The sequence below is a fragment of the Myotis brandtii genome, unplaced genomic scaffold, assembly GCF_000412655.1.
Source record: "Myotis brandtii unplaced genomic scaffold, ASM41265v1 scaffold177, whole genome shotgun sequence".
NCBI classification, from domain to species: domain Eukaryota; kingdom Metazoa; phylum Chordata; class Mammalia; order Chiroptera; family Vespertilionidae; genus Myotis; species Myotis brandtii.
Genome location: NW_005356555.1, coordinates 848,350 through 866,104, shown reverse-complemented (window position 1 = coordinate 866,104; position 17,755 = coordinate 848,350). Strand labels below are relative to the sequence as shown.

Sequence of the window (17,755 nt, the reverse complement as noted above, 5' to 3'; positions counted from 1 at the left end):
CAGCCTCCTGCACACTCTCCAATCCGGGACTCCTCAGGGGATGTCCAACTGCCGGTTCTGGCTGGATCCGATCCGGCCTAAACCAGCAGTTGGACATCCGTCTCGCAATCCGTGACCACTGCCACCTAACCACTTGCCTGCCTGCCTGCCTGCCTGCTTGATGGCCCCTACCACCTCTGACTGCCTGCCTGATCGCCTCTAACTGCTCCCTGCGAGCCTGATCACCCCCTAACTGCTCCCCCGTGCCGGCCTGATCTCCTCTTAACTGCTCCCCCCTGCCAGCCTGATCGCCCCTAACCACCTCTGCCTCAGCCCCTGCCACCTTGGCTTTGTCCAGAAGGATGTCCGGTCTAATTAGCATATTACCCTTTTATTAGTATAGATTACATTCTTACATATAACACATCTGCTTACAAGCTAGTAATTCAGTTACACCGATTACCTTTTTCTAGTACAGCTTTCTGTTTCAGTATCTAGAAAAGCTAGTATCTACTCATTTACTATTATCTTTGTAAAATTTAGTTTTCCTATCCAAGAATATCACTATGGCCTTGTCCAGGTGGCTCAGTTGGTTGGAGCATCATTCCATACACCAAAAGGTTGTGGGTTCAATTCCCAGTCAGGGCATATACAGGAGGCAGCCAATTGATGGTTCTTTCTCTTTCCCTCTCTCTCAATTCCTTCCTCTCTCTCTCTAAAATCAATAAACATATCCTTGGGTAGGAAAAAAAATATATATATAAAATCACTATGTCTCCATATAGTAAAATCTCAAAGACTTTGTGGTTTTCCTCATATTATGACATATATTTCTTATTAAGAGTACTGTATTTCTGAACATTATGAAACAGTTATCATTACTGAATAGGACTTTTTCCCTATCTTTCTAAGTGGTAATTGTATATAAGTATCAAAAGTCAAAAACATTCCTATATATCTTTGATCAAAACTTTTCATTTGATGCTCAGGAATTGTTTGCATTCCAATTAATTGCCAATTAATTCCAATTAATCTTTCTAGAAAATGGTTTTATAATGAGCCCAATTTTCTGACTACTAAGCACAAACCTGTATCCATCTCCATATTTCTCACTGTTTTTTTCCCTTCTGCGCCTTTGTTTCTCTCGCCGAGCCTCAATTCGCCGCTTTTCTTCTTCTTCTTCATTTTTTGGATCAATTTTTGCTAGGATATCAGACAAAAATATTAAGACTATAGATTTCCATTCTCCCTTTCCAGTCGCAGTTTATAAAGTACAGACATACAAAGTTTACTTTGTGATAGCAGATTAAATTGAATTCACCAAAAAAAAAAAAAAAAAAATCAGAGTTCAAGATTACCCAGTATATAAAATCATCATGAATTTTGTCATATTTACTTTTCATCTATGGGAGTCTTTGCTATATATTTTTCTTATATTTTTTTCTCTAAATCTGTGTATTTTTCCTTATTCTCATTTTAAGCAATAAAATCACTATCACCTAAAACAGCAATTTTTAAGTGGTGTGCCACAAGAATTTTTAAAACATGCAATACCTGACTATTTAGTCAGAGGCACTGACTTCTTTTTCCTTTGACTGTCAAATTTAAAACATGACAACAAACAACACAACAATAGCCATCTGGTGTGTATGAATCAAAATTATACCTATTTTTTGGTCAGATCAGGCAAAAGTATAATATATATTTTGGTGTGTCACAAAATTTTATTAATTGGTTTATGGGTTGAATACCGCTTGACCTCAAATCATCTTGAATACCACTTTAAGAAACACTGAAGTAAACTGACCCTGCATTAAAATGGAATTAAATGAAAACTAGAGAGCTGTGGACACAAAAACTCATATATATTATAGGTGCTTCCCCAAAATTTCTCAAAATGTGTGAACTCTATATAAAAGCAGTTTCTTCCTCTTTTTAAGAAAGCATTTTAATGCAAATATAATCCTATATAATAAAAGCCTAGGTGGCGTCACGCAGCGGCATCACAAGATGGCCACCACAAGATGGCCGGGGAGGGCAGTTGTGGGCGATCAGGCCGGCAGGGGAGGGCAGTTGGGAGCGATTAGGCTGGCAGGGGAGCAGTTAGGCATCAATCAGGCTGGCAGGCAGAAGCGGTTAGGAGCCAGCAGTCCCGGATTGTGAGAGGGATGTCCCAGATTGGAGAGGGTGCAGGCCGGGCTGAGGGACAAACCCCCCCCCTCCTGTGCACGAATTTTGTGCACCTGACCTCTAGTAAAGTAATAAAATACCTGGTACAAAATTTACCATTTTAACCATTTCCAAGTGAACAATTCAGTGACAGTAAGTACAGCACAATGTTATGCAACCATCATCATTACTTAGTTTCAAATTTTTTTATCACCCCAAATGGAAAGTCCATAAGTGGTCACTCCTAAATTTCACTTTCCCCAACCCCTTGGTAACTACTAATCTGCTCTCTGTCTCCATAGATTTCTCTGTTCTGGATATTTCACATAAATAGAATCATATAATATGTGGCTTTTTTGTCTGGATTCTTTTATTTAGCATAGTGTTTTCAAGGTTCATTCACGTATTATACCATATATCTGTACCTACTTCCCTTTTAATAGCTGAATAACATTCCATTGTGTGGACAGATCACATTTTCTTTCATCCATTCATTTGTTAATTAACAATTGCATTGTTTCCACCTTTTGGCTACTATGAATAATGCTGCTATGAAAATTTATGTACAAGCTTTTGTTTGAATACTTCTCTTCAATTCTTTGAAGTATATACCCAAGAGTAGAATTGCTGGGTGACATGGTCAGTCTATATTTATTCATTCAAAGAACTATCAAAATGTTTCCCACAGCAGCTGCACCATTTTATATTCCCAACAGTAATGTGTGAGGGTCCCAATTTTTCCACTCCTTGCCAACACTTTGTTTTTATTATGTCCATCAACTTCACATGGTGTGTAGTGGTATCTCACTGTGAGCAACTTCTTTCATATAATACATTTAACTTTAGACTTAAAAAAACTAATCTGCCCTTAAAGTTTTCCTTTTATGCATTGTTTTCCTTTTAGATTGTTTGTAAAAATACCTAATATAAAATCATGAATACCCAGGGATTCATAAACTTGACAGTAAACAAATATTTAGGCAGCATTTGCTATGTATACAGTGGAATGTTTCAAAATTATATAAAATCAACACCTTAAAAAGAGCTTAAATGTATATCCTTATTAATCAACCATTTCCATATTCCCATTGGATTTCCCTAAAACTCTCTACGGAAAATCTACAAGTATATAACCTCAAACTAGAAGTAATTGGGTTTCCCTTTCATATGCTAAAGCTATGATATATCGCCGAAAACCGGTTTGGCTCAGTGGATAGAGCGTCGGCCTGCGGACTGAAGGGTCCCAGGTTCGATTCCGGTCAAGGGCGTGTACCTGGGTTGCGGGCACATCCCCAGTGGGGGATGTGCAGGAGGCAGCTGATCGATGTTTCTCTCTCATCGATGTTTCTGACTCTCTATCTCTCTCCCTTCCTCTCTGTAAAAAATCAATAAAATATATTTTTAAATAAATAAATAAATAAATAAAGCTATGATATATTAGTATATTGTACCTCCAGCAAAATGACTGAATATGGTTCTTCTACTGCTTTTCAACAAATCATATAGCCTATACTACAAGACCTCTTATTCCTGAATATTTTGCTTACTTTTCAAAATGCCTACCTCATGCCTAACAATAAAAGGATGAACTGGGTACGGAATTTTGGCTTCATTCTTAGCTATACTATACTATTATCAAATATTGTTAAAAGGGGGGAGAGAGGAGCATCCTGGACAGTGTTGTTCAGTGGTTAGAGTGTTGGCCCATGCACCAAAGAGTTGAAGGTTTGATCCCCAGTCAAGGGCGTGTACCTGGGTTGCAGGTTTGAGCCCAGCACTTGTCAGGGTTCATACAGGAGGCAACTGATCGGTATGTCTCATAACTCTCTCTCCCTCTTTCTCTTCTTCCCTTCCACTCTCTCTAAAAATCAATGGAAAATATATTCTCAGGTGAGGATTAACCACAACCCAAAAAAAGTCATTATGTCCAGAAGATTAAAAGCAAATTAATTTTCTAGAAGAAGTATAGATTTTCCTGGTATCTACGACCATGAAACATTTCTTCCCTTTGTCCTCATAAAGAGCATTCTATGTAATATAACATAACACTTCCTCAACAATACCTCAAACAATAAATACACTGTAACACCCAGCAGCTTGACTCAAAATCATGTGTGAGTCCATTTTAAAAATATAAATATTTTGACTCCACCCTAAACCAGAATTTAGGGAAGAGGGATAGATCAGGGCATGTGAACTTAAAAAGTATCTTGTGCCCTGGCCAGTGTGGCTCAGTTGGTTAAGCGTCGCCCAGTGCACTGAAAGGGCACTGACTGGTTCGATTCCCGGTCAGAGCACGTACCCAGGTTGTGGGTTCGATTCCCAGTTGGGGTGCATGTGGGATGCAACCAATCAATGTTTCTCTCTCACATTGATGTTTCTCTCTCTCCTCCTTTCCTCTCTCTCTAAAATCAATAAAAACATTTTTTAAAAGAAATAAAGTATAAAAATTTTAAAAATAAATAAATAGTATCTTGATAATTTTGATGTTCATTACTAATAACTGCAATAACTGCACTAGGGGTTTCACGAACCTAACCGCTATAATTACAATGCAGCTTGTCTATATAAACATGAAAAATTATCTAAAAGCACTGAATTAAAAAAGGTAAAAAGTATCCACAGCAATTGTATTTTCTTACTTACTAGGTGATTTGCTGAGGCTCATCTTCTCCACAGGTTTTGCTAGCTTGGGTTTCTTGATGAAGGTTCCACTGGGCTTATTAAATTGTTGCATCATTTTTCTCTTTATTCCTCTTGTAGCAGCAACTGTCACATTGGCGGATTTATTTTGATAGTCAACAACAATTCCAGGTCTATGAATGCTTCCAAAATCACTCATATGCTGCAAATTTGTGAAATCAAGAAATATTAGCATAATATCCAAAGATAAAGAATGAGTTCATACAAAATTTACATGTTTTCTATCTAATAATTTTTACCTAAAAATTCCCAGAATGTAACTAAATTTACATGTCCACTCTTAATAAACACATTGGAAAACTTTGTAAATTATTACATGAACTCAAATCCAGTCAATTAGTATTTTTATTTCCAGTAGAACAAATATGTATATTAGCTATTTTTATTTTTACAATTCAAAATTAGTTGAGATCATAAACAACATATGTGCCTGTCAAAATATTACCACTTGTACAACTCTCTGACAACTCCTCTTCAGAGTTCCTAATTGATATTTTCCCATGAAAAGACCTTAAAAGAAATCTTTATTTTACTAAAGCCTGGCTTAAAACTAAGAAACACAAAGAAGACCATATTTGAAGTTTGAAGTTGGAAATAAAAAAGATCCAGAAATCACTTATGATTTCTCCCTGTTGAAAAAGGGAATGAGAAGGCGAGATGGAACATTAGTATGAAATAGGAGAGTTAAAGCATAACCATGCATCAACTTCCAAGACACACTTCAGATAAAGAATTACATCTGACGTTCCATTCACATTCTTACCTAGAGAAACATATTCTGACCCAGAAGCCTGAGAAGCAAAAGTTTACAGACGAAGAGTCATGCAACCAAGCGACTCTGTGTCCCTTCCTCTTTTAGTCATTAACAAAATCCACTACACCAAGAGGTCACATGTCCAAAGGAATTTGTTCTTCTAACCTTATTTTTATAAGATAAAGAATGAGGAGTAATCTGAAGAGAAGGATCCAATGGGAATTGTACAAGTGAAGATTAAAAAAGAAAACCCTATTGGTTCATCTACTTCATTAACAGGAGGAAAGAAAGAAAAGTCCATTCAGACTAGAATGGTGAATACAAAGTACAGGAATACCTGTTTTTCTATTGTGAAAACAAAATTGATATTTGAAGTCTCATTAAGAAAAAAGTCATTTGCCTATAAAGTAATAATACAGCATGGAAAATGCTAGGTGTTTTCAAATTTTACCCCAACTATTTTCATTTAACCTACAATCATAAAGTATGGTGGAATAGCAACATATTGCTTACATTTATATATTATGCTTAGGATACCTATCTAACCTAGTGGACTGGAATAAATTAGTGTTTCCAGGCAATGTATACAGTCACATCAGAAAAAATCTTGATTAGTTATCCATTAAAGGTGCAATGCATTTTACATAAGAGTTAACTGTTATAAATGCAAAATTTCTAAACAAGTATGACACACTACACTGATGTACCAAAAGCTAGTAAACAGTCAAAATGTGTGCCCTACTACATTTTTTATCAGAAGTACTTCCCTCTGCAAAGAGATTAAGAGCCACTGACTCAAAAAATAAAAAATAAAACACATTTTTTACATTATAGCAAAAATACAGTTATTCTTTATATGACCAAACTAAATAACTCCATAATCTACATACACTTACTAGGTAAAATTTCATGTTAGTCAAGTTCCCTAAGAACAGGCATAATCTTAAAATTAACACTGTATATCCTGAAATTAAACACTTGAAGACTACTTTATCTGCTCATTTAAGCAAAAATTTACAAAATATTACTTCCTAAGAAGGAGCCATAAACATATACAGGTAGGAAATTATTTTTCAATATTAAAACTGATGACAGAGAAAGTATTATACCCAGCAATAGGACATACTTTAAGAGTGAATTAGCAAAATTATACTGACCACAAATCATTCTACAACCTATTTTACATATCAACTTCTTCACCATGTAAACAAAGCTAAGCTACCCTCAACTATCACCAACTTTTGATCTCTTATGTTTAATGTGAAATATGGAGCTTTGAAGAAATAGAGTTTAGTAGCAAAGTATAAACATTTTATCATACATTGCACCTTTAACCTACTCAAAAAACTCCAAAAGGGTTGTTACCTTTTACAATAATCCAAGAACTGTCCCACTAGCAAAACTGCTGGTGTTTACAAGGAAAAATGCAACTCCTTTTAACCCCTTTTAGACCAAATCTAACATCCTCACCTTTTTAATAAAGGGAGATTTGGCAAAACTTTATGAACAATCATCTCACACTGTCACTTATTTTCTGAGGTGCTGGAGAAAGTTTTACAGACAACCTAAAAATTATGCTTATGACTCAGCTTTTGCTTCAGAATACACTGGGATGAACAGTGTTTATTCTAGTTGAAAACCACGGTCTTGAAAGGGTTTAAAAGAGTGACTAGTGAAAAGAATCTGAAAAGATTCTGTTGTACTTACTCCTCGGCCTCGGCCTCTGCCTGTTGATGGTCCTCCAAAAGCATCATAGTTTCTGCTTCCAAACGTACTTTCAGGATAAGCAGGCGTTCCTCTCCCCCGAGAGCCTACAGGTGCAGGCTTCATATGGGGTGAAGAAAAACTGCTGTAGGAAGAGTAATTCTCTCTTCCTCTGTCCTCCATAAACCCAGGCCTCAATTTTGAACGGGAGTAAGGTGCTTCCCAGCTAGACCCGCCCTGGTTTCTACCTCCGAAAGAGTCAAGGCTATTCCGGTAGGAGCTCTCAAATCGACCACCATAACTACCTCCGAAGCGGCTTTGTTCGGGTTCATTAAAACCATAGCCAGATCTGTATAGATCTCGCCCACCCAGAGAAGACCTGGAGTCGTAAGACTCATAAGGTCCAAACCTGGAAAAATTGCACAGTGAGGGAAAAAACAAAAGTAAGCTTACTAATGTTAGACAATTCAAAAGACAAATTATCAGATGACATTTATCAACTAAAATTCATTTATACCATACTGGTTTGCACAGTTCTACTTTTGTTCACACTTGATTAGGGCTGGGCAATTCAACATGAGACCAGATAGAAAGCTACCTGAGTCAGTTTTTAAATATGAATTGAGTTAAGTAAAGCTTAGCTTAAAAATCTGCTTTTTAGCAGCTTTTCTATTTTATTAAAAATAAAAGATTTATCTGTAATTATTTTAGCCCAGCCCTAGTCTTAGAAAAAGTCATTTGCTAAATTTCACAAACTACTCAAACTTTCTTTAAATCCATCCTCAATATTGGAAAAAAAACAAAATATTTACAGTATTTAGGCTTTCAATAGGGACACAAATTGAAGACTACACAGATGCAGGCTATTATGACACAGAAGAGATCCTTTTCCACCCTCAATAATCTATATCACAAAACTGCTTCATTATATTTATAGTAGTTCAAATTTGGAGAAAAATCTCTGGTTATAAAATTTGACAATCTGCCAAACTTTGGCTAAGGTCAATAATCAATCCTCAGTCACTTTTCACTTATAGACTAGTAAATCTAACAAATCTAGAAGGATAAGCACATAAAATAGGACATAAAGGTAAATGACCACCAGCATATACCCTCTGCATATGAATTTTCAAGGCAGATGAGAAAGAATACATTTTATAACATCATCAATTATTTGAAAAATTATTTCCTGGTAGGAAATTATCACATAAAACTATGCTAAAAAAAGGAGCACACAATCTCAAGGTTTTAATAGAATCAACAGAAGAAATGAATCATCTTACTTCTCACAAATCCAAAGTATGCTTGACACTTTACAACACAATTTTAAAAAGGCCCACAATTACACGAGATAAACAATAACATCTACATAATTTATACGCATTACATTTACAATGTAACAAGGCAATAACTGATATAATAAAACATTTAAATGTGTTACATTACTTTATTTACAGATAACTAAATAAATAGAAGGTACTATTTACTTCTAAATCCTAGTAACCATATAAAAAGTATTCCCCTTTCCAACTACATTTTTCAAAGCATCTATCTTATAAGCAAAATTGTCATAACTGTTCATTTTCTTGAACATAACTGTTCCTCTACTATCAACCATAGTGGCACACTTGAAACAGAAAGAAGAAAGTAAGCAAGATTCAGTCCATCCTTAAGGAATCTGGATCCTTCAATTTATGAAGAAGGATGATAGTTTTAAATGTTCTCTAACTAATTTTACTATTTGGTAGGAATCTTTGTGTCTCAAAAAGTAAACTCCCTTTGTCTGAAATAAGGTCAACTTTAAAGCCTATAGTAGCTCAACTAGGTTTATGCTTTCCACAGTATCAACAGCAAAATATAAATACATTCTGAACTCTAGTGCATTAAAATAAGCAAAAGGTATAGTATTCGTGGCTTTAATACAATGCTCCTAGCCTAGAGCACAAGTGGTTTTTGGTTTCAGTAGTACCTGCCAATAAGTACCCTAGATATGACATAAAGAACTTTTTACTATTATACCTTTCCTCCTTACAACTTACTTTAGAGTTAAATTTAGAGTTAAAAGAATAGCTATCTTAAATGTTTCTTAGAAATTGAACATGGCTAGGCTAGTTCAGCTAAACCCATTCTAGTCAAAGACTGTTTTGCTGCTTTTAACAGCACCCCACATTAGGAAAGATTTTTTTTAAATCATTAAGAAAAAGCTTCCTATATAATATTTCAAGTAACATTTTACACCATTTATTCAGGACATTCTGATTAAGAATTAAAAGTAAAAGAAATATTCACTGCTAAAAACAGAAAAATCTTTAATGATTTATGTATTGAAATGGTAATAGTTATCTGAGGTTCTTAAAAAAATGTCTGCCAGTGATTTTGAGATAATTTTTATAACCATTAGTTAACACCTTTAAACATTTAAGGTGATTATTCAGTATCAAATAGTGAAGTTCAAGTATCATAACGTGCCTAAGGAATTCTTAAATTAAAATATCCAGAATCTTATAATCTTCTAATTATTTGGCTAAGTGATTAAGCAATTTACCTGCTACCCCCACCACCACCACTGTGATTGTCCATGCCATATGACTGGTTTAGGTAGGAGTCCATGGATCTTTGACCCCCATAGGATCCATGGCCATAGTCACGATCCATCCCTATAAAGGGTTTAAAAAGAAAAAAATTAAATGATGCTCACCTTTACTGGCACCCAAAAGAAGAATTTTTAGATAAATATCCTTGAATGCCAGACCTCCATAAGATCCAGGGCCATAATCTCGATCCATTCCTAAAAGAATCAATAACAAAAGGTTGGTAAAATATACCATTCTATTCAGGAATCTTTGCATAAAACACAAGATATTCATATTAATCATCTGAGAAAATAGTTCATCAATAACATTTAAACCACAGTCACACTAGACAATGAAAAAAAAACACAGAGATGACAATTTACTGAAAATTCAGATTTCCTATAGAAACCTAATGTTTCAAAGAAAAACCGCAACTAAAAACTTCTATATTAGAATTACTTTCAATTTAACCAATATTTATTTGACTAGAGTACTCCTATAAGGCCTTGGTATTAGATACTACAGAGTATATAATTAATAATTAAAAATTACAAGAAAAATCAGCATTTAATGTCAAAAGAGAAAATTTTTGTTGTAAATATATTTTTCTTCATCAATCTGTTCTCTAAATGTCTAAAAAACCCAGAAGCAACCATATTTTCAATTAGCCGAATTTCAATTACTTCATATGGTAATTGAACTAGCTATTTTTAAAAAGTAAAAATCAGAGTGGGGCCAATTTGTGGTACTGGGCCTGTAAATAATGATTCAACGAATATTTAATTCCTCAAATACTTTGAATAAGGGAATTAATGTGAATTCTAGTAATACACACACTAAAAAAAATGTCTAATACATACAGTAAGAGCACTAAATATATCTTATTACACTGCAATTCTACCTCTATTTCAGTCTCCGACATAAAAAATAAATACAACAGATAATAAAATGAATTTATTATTATAAAAATGAAAAAATTTAAAAACCATTTAGAATGTTTCCTATAAATTTTATGCACTAATAAATGCAATAGTATACACAAATTTTATGCAAAAATACAAAGCAAATATCTTAATTTATATTTTTTAAAACATTAAATACATTTTAATTACAATCATTTAAATATTTCCGTTCCAAACAACAATAATAACGCCGACAGCAAAACTTTACAAAAATACTACTTGAAATCTTGCAACTTTAAATCTGGAAGTGAACTAAATGATCAAATTCCATCTCCTTGTTTTATAGATTAGAAATTGAAGTCCAAAGACATGAAATAATTTTCCCGAAGTCCCATAAGTATCTACCCCTCTAGCTTCGTGCTGCTGCTTCTACCTGAAAGAAACACTCTCCTCTACTACCCCAAGTATCTGTTTGTTGAAATCTTTTAAAGTCCATTTCAAATACTAATCCTATTGATATAGCCTCAGCTGATTATCATCTTTCTTCTGAATATCTACAAGTCTGTAGCTCTTATCTGGTGCTCATTATACTCTACCTTATATTCTATTTGTGACCTCATCTTAAATGTACACTAGTCTTGTGCAGGGTCTGACTTTTAGTAATTTTTTATATACTCTTGAGCAATAGTTCTCAAGGAATAGTGTGTTGACCACTGGAGGTTGCCAAGACCCTTTCAGAGGGTCCACAAGGTTAAACTATTTTCATAAATAATACTAAGACATTATTTGCCTTCTGAGCAGGGTTGACATTTGCACTAAAGAATGCAAAAGCAGTGATGGGTAAAACTGCTGGTCTCGTAGCATATAAATCAAGGCAGTGGCACCGAACTGTATTAAGAATTGCTGTATTCTTCAATACTACACACTTATAGTAAAAATAATAAAATAAAAATGCCACCTACACTTAAGAATGTCCCTGATGACGCACTAGAATGATTAGTTTTATTAAATCACTAGAGGCCCGGTGCACGAAATTCGTGGGCTGGAGGGGGGTATCCCTCAGCCCAGCCTGCACCCTCTCCAATATGACATCCCTCTCATAATCCGGGACTGCTGGCTCCCAACCGTTCGCCTACCTGCCTGCCTGATCGCCCCCGAACCACTCCCCTGCCAGCCCAGTCGCCCCTAACTGCCCTCCCCTGCTGGCCCGGTCACCCCTAACTGACCTCCCTGCCGGCCCGATCGCCCCTAACTGCCCTCCCCTGCAGGCTTGGTCCCCCCCAACTGCCCTCCCCTGCAGGCAGGCCTGGTCCCCCCAACTGCCCTCCCCTGCAGGCAGGCCTGGTCCCCCCAAATGTCCTCCCCTGCAGGCCTGGTCCCCCCCAGCTGCCCTCCCCTGCTGGCTCGGTCACCCCTAACTACCCTCCCCTGCCGGCCATCTTGTGACCACATGGGGGCGGCCATCTTGTGCAAGGGTATGACAGTCAATTTGCATATTACCTCTTTATTATATAGGATTATAGAGGATGATATTCTGTGTAGTAAAATGGGAAGTATGCATAGCACCTAAAGCAGTTTTGCTACATATCAAAGTCCCACAGTTCTCTCCAAGAAAAGCCATTCTGTGAATGTTTTGTGAGCTGAATTAACCACATTTTACAAGGAATATTATTTAAGGAATACCTTTCTTACTAGAGAGAAAGACTGACATTCAAAAACTGGCTTTCGGTGAGGTCATTTGGCAGGAATTTTCTCAAAAATGAACAAAGTAAAACTGTCACTTCAAGGAAAGTAAGTGAAAATATTTATTGCCAATGATAAAATTCAAGCAAAAATTAAAATTTTATAAAACTTTACCTACCACCTTGAGTTTGACAGCTTCTCAATATTTAAAGGTTTTTCTGATAAAAACTGGTAGCAGTATTAATGACTTTTTTATATTGTACAATAAAATCTGTCAATATATATTCAGAAAATCTGAATAACTTAGTAAACCAATATTTTCCCAATCTAATCCCTGATGTTACAGGATCATACATACTAAAAAAATCCAGCAAGAGTGCAAGACATACCAATAAATTTCAACATAATAGAGTACAAAAAGTTAATCAATATACAAAATGTATTGACGTATTTTACATTTTTATACCACAATTTCAAGTTGGGTGTGTAATTTACATTTATAGCACAATATAATTCATACTATCCACATTGCAAGTACTCAATAGTCAGTCACACATGGCCATATTAGACAACATAGTTCTAGACTAAGAAAATAGTCAATTGTTTATCTTTAGAGTTGGTGAGCATACAATGATTTTATGCTCATACATCATATATACAGGATAATTTTGAGATTACGTTTTCAAAATAAAATGCTCTTCTCTAAGGCTTCATCTTATATAATAAAACCCTAATATGCAAATAAACCGAACAGCGGAACGACGGGTCGTTATGATGCACACTGACCACCGGGGGGCAGACGCTCAATGCAGGAGCTGCCCCCTAGTGGTCAGTGCGCTCCCACAGCCAACCTCCTGCAGCTGGCCAACCTTCCATGGTCCCTCCCCCTGGCTGGCCAACCTCCTGAAGTCTCTCCCCCAGGCCGGCCAACCCCCGGTAGTCCCTCCCCCTGGCCAGCCACCCAGATCGGCCCCGATGAGGGTGGGGGGGCAGCCAGCCAACCTCCCGCGGTCCCCCCCAAACTGGCCAACCTCTCACGGTCCCTCCCCCCGATTGGCCCCAATGGGGGCGGGGGGGCCTGGACAGCCAACCTCTCGCGGCCCCTCCCCCAGCCAGCCGCCGCCCCCCGAATAAGCTCTGATCGCTGGCCAGGCCAAGGGATCCCACCCATGCACGAATTCGTGCACCAGGCCTCTAGTATTAAAAATAACCTTAGAGTTAGGTTCAGTCAGGTACACAAAACAAAAATCTTTATTTTACTATTTGCGCTAGTTTCTATTTGGAGTTAGCAGAGGCTGCCTTTAGTTTTTTGACTCTGTGTTTTTATTTCATAAGGATAAGAAGTCATAACTTACTAATATTTATTGAACACTCACCTTGTGCCAGGTACTGTAGAGTACCCAAAACTTAACAGAACTACTTTTATATAGCAATGACCTTGCTTTATTGTTCATAGTACTGTTACTATTCAGTTAATTAAAATGAAAAAGTGGCAATATCTTTATATTATATATAATCAGTGTGATTATAGAGATAGTCCCTGCATTATTTTTCTCTCTAGCAACTGCCATCTTACATATATTACTTCTTTACCATGTTTACTGTCCATTTCATCTTACTAGACTGTAAACTCCACAAGGGCAGGAGTATTTGTCCATTTTTTTCACTACTAGTATATTCAGCTCCTTGAACAGTAACTGATACACAGCAGTTACTCCAAAAACACTGAATGAAATCAAACTGTATCTTTGAAATTGATGTCTTCATTTACAAAATATAGATAACCCAGACCTCAAAGTAATCTTTAATCAGAGTTACATTCCAAAATCATTCAGAGTACTTTTTTCATAACATACACAGCCAGGGACCACTTGCCCTATAGTTAAGATTCAAGAGGACTAGGGTATGACCTGAACAGATATACCTGGAAAGAGCTCCCCAGGGGAGTCTAACGATCACCCTCAAATAAGAACCGCTGTTGGAGCTAAAATTTAAAAAATAAAAGTACTAACATCGGTGATAGAAATTTCTAAAGCTCTTTTTATAACACTGTATATCAAGAAAATAAAATGTCTGGCCCTGCATTTCAAAATCCTGTATTTTGACATTAAATCCAACTCTCTAATAATCTTACTAGAAATCATGGCCTTTTATCCTTCCAAATCACTTTCTTCAGTAAAAACACTAGTCCTACTCACTTCAGTTTAAAATCCTGGATTCATTTTTTATTCATGCCTCTCAATTTTCTACACATTACTAGTCAGCCTGCAAGCTCTGCTAATTTTCTCTAGAAATGTCTTAGTTTTTTTTCTTAATATTTTTTAAATTACTATTTTCACTTCCCAAGTTCAAGATCGTAAAATTCTTATACCTGAATTTATAAAATGGTTTTCTAGATAATTTTCCAATTTTAAGTCTAACCTACATATGGATGCAAATTAAACAATTATAAGTAATAATACAAGAATGAACTTTTGCATACTCACAACTATAAACCTTCTTTTGCCAATCCTGTATATTGAATACTTCCTATATATTAAGCCTTATTAGGCCACATCAAACCCAAAGTTTCTCTAAATTCTTAGAGATGATAAATTAAAATTAACTGGACTGTAATTATCCCCATAAAATGGAATCATTTCTTTATTTAGTAGTACATTTGCTTCAGTTTTATTTTGTGAATCTATTATATTTTGTACAACAATTGAATTTAGCATTTCTCTGCAATCAGAATTTTAATTCCACTACCTGGGGTCCTTCGTGCAATGCTTTTTAAAATATATTTGATTTGTGGCCTGGCCGGTGTGGCTCAGTTGGCTGAGCATCATCCTGTGCACCGAAAGGTTGCCGGTTCAATTCAAGGTCAGGGCACATGCCTGGGTTACAGGCTCAATCCCCAGTCAGGGTGTGTGCAGGAAGCAATTAATGGATGTTTCTCTCTCATATTGATGTTGCTCTCTCTCACTCTCCCTTCCTCTCTCTCTAAAATCAATAAAAAACATATTTTTTAATCTCTTTAATTTGTCCCATGTTCTTTTTTGTGTGGTATCATCCTGCTTAATAACTACCAAAATGGCATCCAATCGTATTCTGCATACCTCTCTAGATTTTACCTAACTATGTAGTCACAACACCAACATCATGCTATGTTAATAAGTTATCAGGCTTCTTCATGTGCCCCTCTAAACAGCTCCTTAAACACTAACATATTTGAATATATTAAAGAAAATGACCTCAAAAAACAAGGTCAAACAGAAGCAATACAGAACCAGGCCAATAATCCATGTAATCTACAGAACCAGGCCAATAATCCATGTAATCTACATTACTCAATACCAAAGCCTCTAATTCAACAAAAATATCTCAGCCAGTTTCTTGTAACTTATCACTAAAAATGCAGTCAGAGCCTTTTGAAATAAATTAAAGCAATCAGTATTAAAAAAAAAGAGAGTCAAGCTAATATGAATAGCCCTAACTTTTCCTGATCCCAAATTCCCTAATTCAAATACTAACTATAGTAGGACAACATTAATCCTAAGAAGTGATATATCAAGAGGCAAAAAAAACACCAATTAAAACAAGGTAGAACTGGCTTTTTACATTAGTACTTTATGTGCATGAAGAGAGAAACTGAAATGTATCCCCTAACATATTTAACAGCAAATGAAAATGGATACTCACCATTAAAACCCTGATAAGTATTCCTGCAAGCAGAGTGTGTGTAATCTATGAAGACATATCAACAGAAAGAAATTAGTGCAATATTAGCAAAAAATCTTACATTATAAACCCATCTATTTAAAAGAAACACTTTTTTTAAATGTCATTAACTTAATTATCTGCAAAAATGGGGTATAATTATTAATATTTCATATGGGAAAACATATTATCTCTTTCTCTGCATTATCTCGCCAAATAGCAGGTTTATCATCCAAAGTATGGTAATGTAAAAATTAGTTTATAACACCTAATATGTAAAAACAGCCAAAAGATAGGATCCAGTACTGATTTATGCAGAGTAACAAAAGGGCAGGCAGATAAATTAAATTATGTATCAAATAATGCAAACACAAGGACATATGAGAATTGATTCTATGAAGTGTATAATTTTTCAGATATTTCTTTTATCACTTAATTTGCTCTCTAAAGATTTCGGAATCTTATCTGAAAAATGCGCACATGAGCACACTATTATCTATGCAGGATGTGACATAACCCAAAATCATATTGGTAATTTCCCTGTCAAAACTAATTTAGCAACTGCTAAACCCTTTAGTTAATTTTACTAATAAATACTGAAATGGTCATGTGGGTGCAACAGAAACCAAGTACACTACACGGGATTGGATTCAGTTATATTGTCAGTCAAATACTACCATCCCCTAAATATAGTGATGGTGTGAAGAGGGGGCATGAGAGAGGGAGTATTCTCACTGACACTATTTAGAACTGTAGGTACACGGTAATCATAAAGAGCAAATACACTGTTTTATTCCTGTTTTTCAATTCTCTACAGAAAATGAATTCCCTTATGCGGGGAGGGGACCACTCTCATTGTTCCCCAACCCTCCACCTTAGTAGCTTCTGCTGCACCTTGGGTGTTGGCAGTCACCCAACTCGGACATGAAAACATTCTACATTTTTAAATTTAATTCCCAACTCTGGCACTTCAACTACTCATTGTTTAAAAGTTATCTCTATCAAAATGAGTCAAAGTCCACCTCAAACAAAAACGCCAGTGTGTTCATAGGTGACCTTTCTACTACAAAGTAACTTACAAGTGTCCACAAAAGGGTGATACCAGTCCTCTTTTATATCAATTTGGCAGAACACTTTGTGGCATGATATCAAAGATCAAAAGATCATTTATGAAGACTCAAACGCTGAGATCACACCACATTCAATATTAACGATATTTTTTTTTTTTTGCTTGGGTTGCAGTGGTTCTCAACCTTCCTCATGCCGCGACCCTTTAATACAGTTCCTCATGTTGTGGTGACCCCCAATTTCATTGTTACAAATTGAACGTAATTAAAGCATAGTGATTAATCACAAAAACAATATGTAATTATATATGTGTTTTCCGATGGTCTTAGGCGACCCCTGTGAAAGGGTCGTTCGACCCCCAAAGGGGTCGCGACCCACAGGTTGAGAACCGCTGGGTGAGAGGCTTACAACTAGTTGCTAGCGAGCTGGTTTTCTTTAGAAATGCCCGGTTCCTCGGGAGGAAACCCAGCTGAATCACTCAGGCCCCCTCTCACGACTCCCTCGTGCTGTCACTACACATT

General features: G+C 36.0%; 1 protein-coding gene across 3 annotated transcripts in view; it reads right to left on the bottom strand.

The window, feature by feature from the left end:
- The window catches only part of ZNF326 (zinc finger protein 326), a 38,506-nt gene extending 22,275 nt beyond the window's left edge, over positions 1-16,231 (bottom strand). The window contains exons 1-6 of one of the 3 annotated variants that reach the window (XM_014537349.1): positions 16,149-16,231; positions 10,062-10,097; positions 9,855-9,966; positions 7,313-7,718; positions 4,795-4,993; positions 1,068-1,191 (exon numbers count right to left, since the gene is read on the bottom strand). In XM_014537349.1, the coding sequence (XP_014392835.1) occupies positions 1,068-1,191; positions 4,795-4,993; positions 7,313-7,718; positions 9,855-9,966; positions 10,062-10,095 (875 nt within the window). In that variant the 5' untranslated portion in view covers positions 10,096-10,097; positions 16,149-16,231. The remainder of the gene's footprint in view (positions 1-1,067; positions 1,192-4,794; positions 4,994-7,312; positions 7,719-9,854; positions 9,967-10,061; positions 10,098-16,148) is intronic. The other 2 variants (XM_005863363.2, XM_014537350.1) reach the window with 2 other exon arrangements.
- Between the last annotated feature and the right edge of the window lie 1,524 nt (positions 16,232-17,755).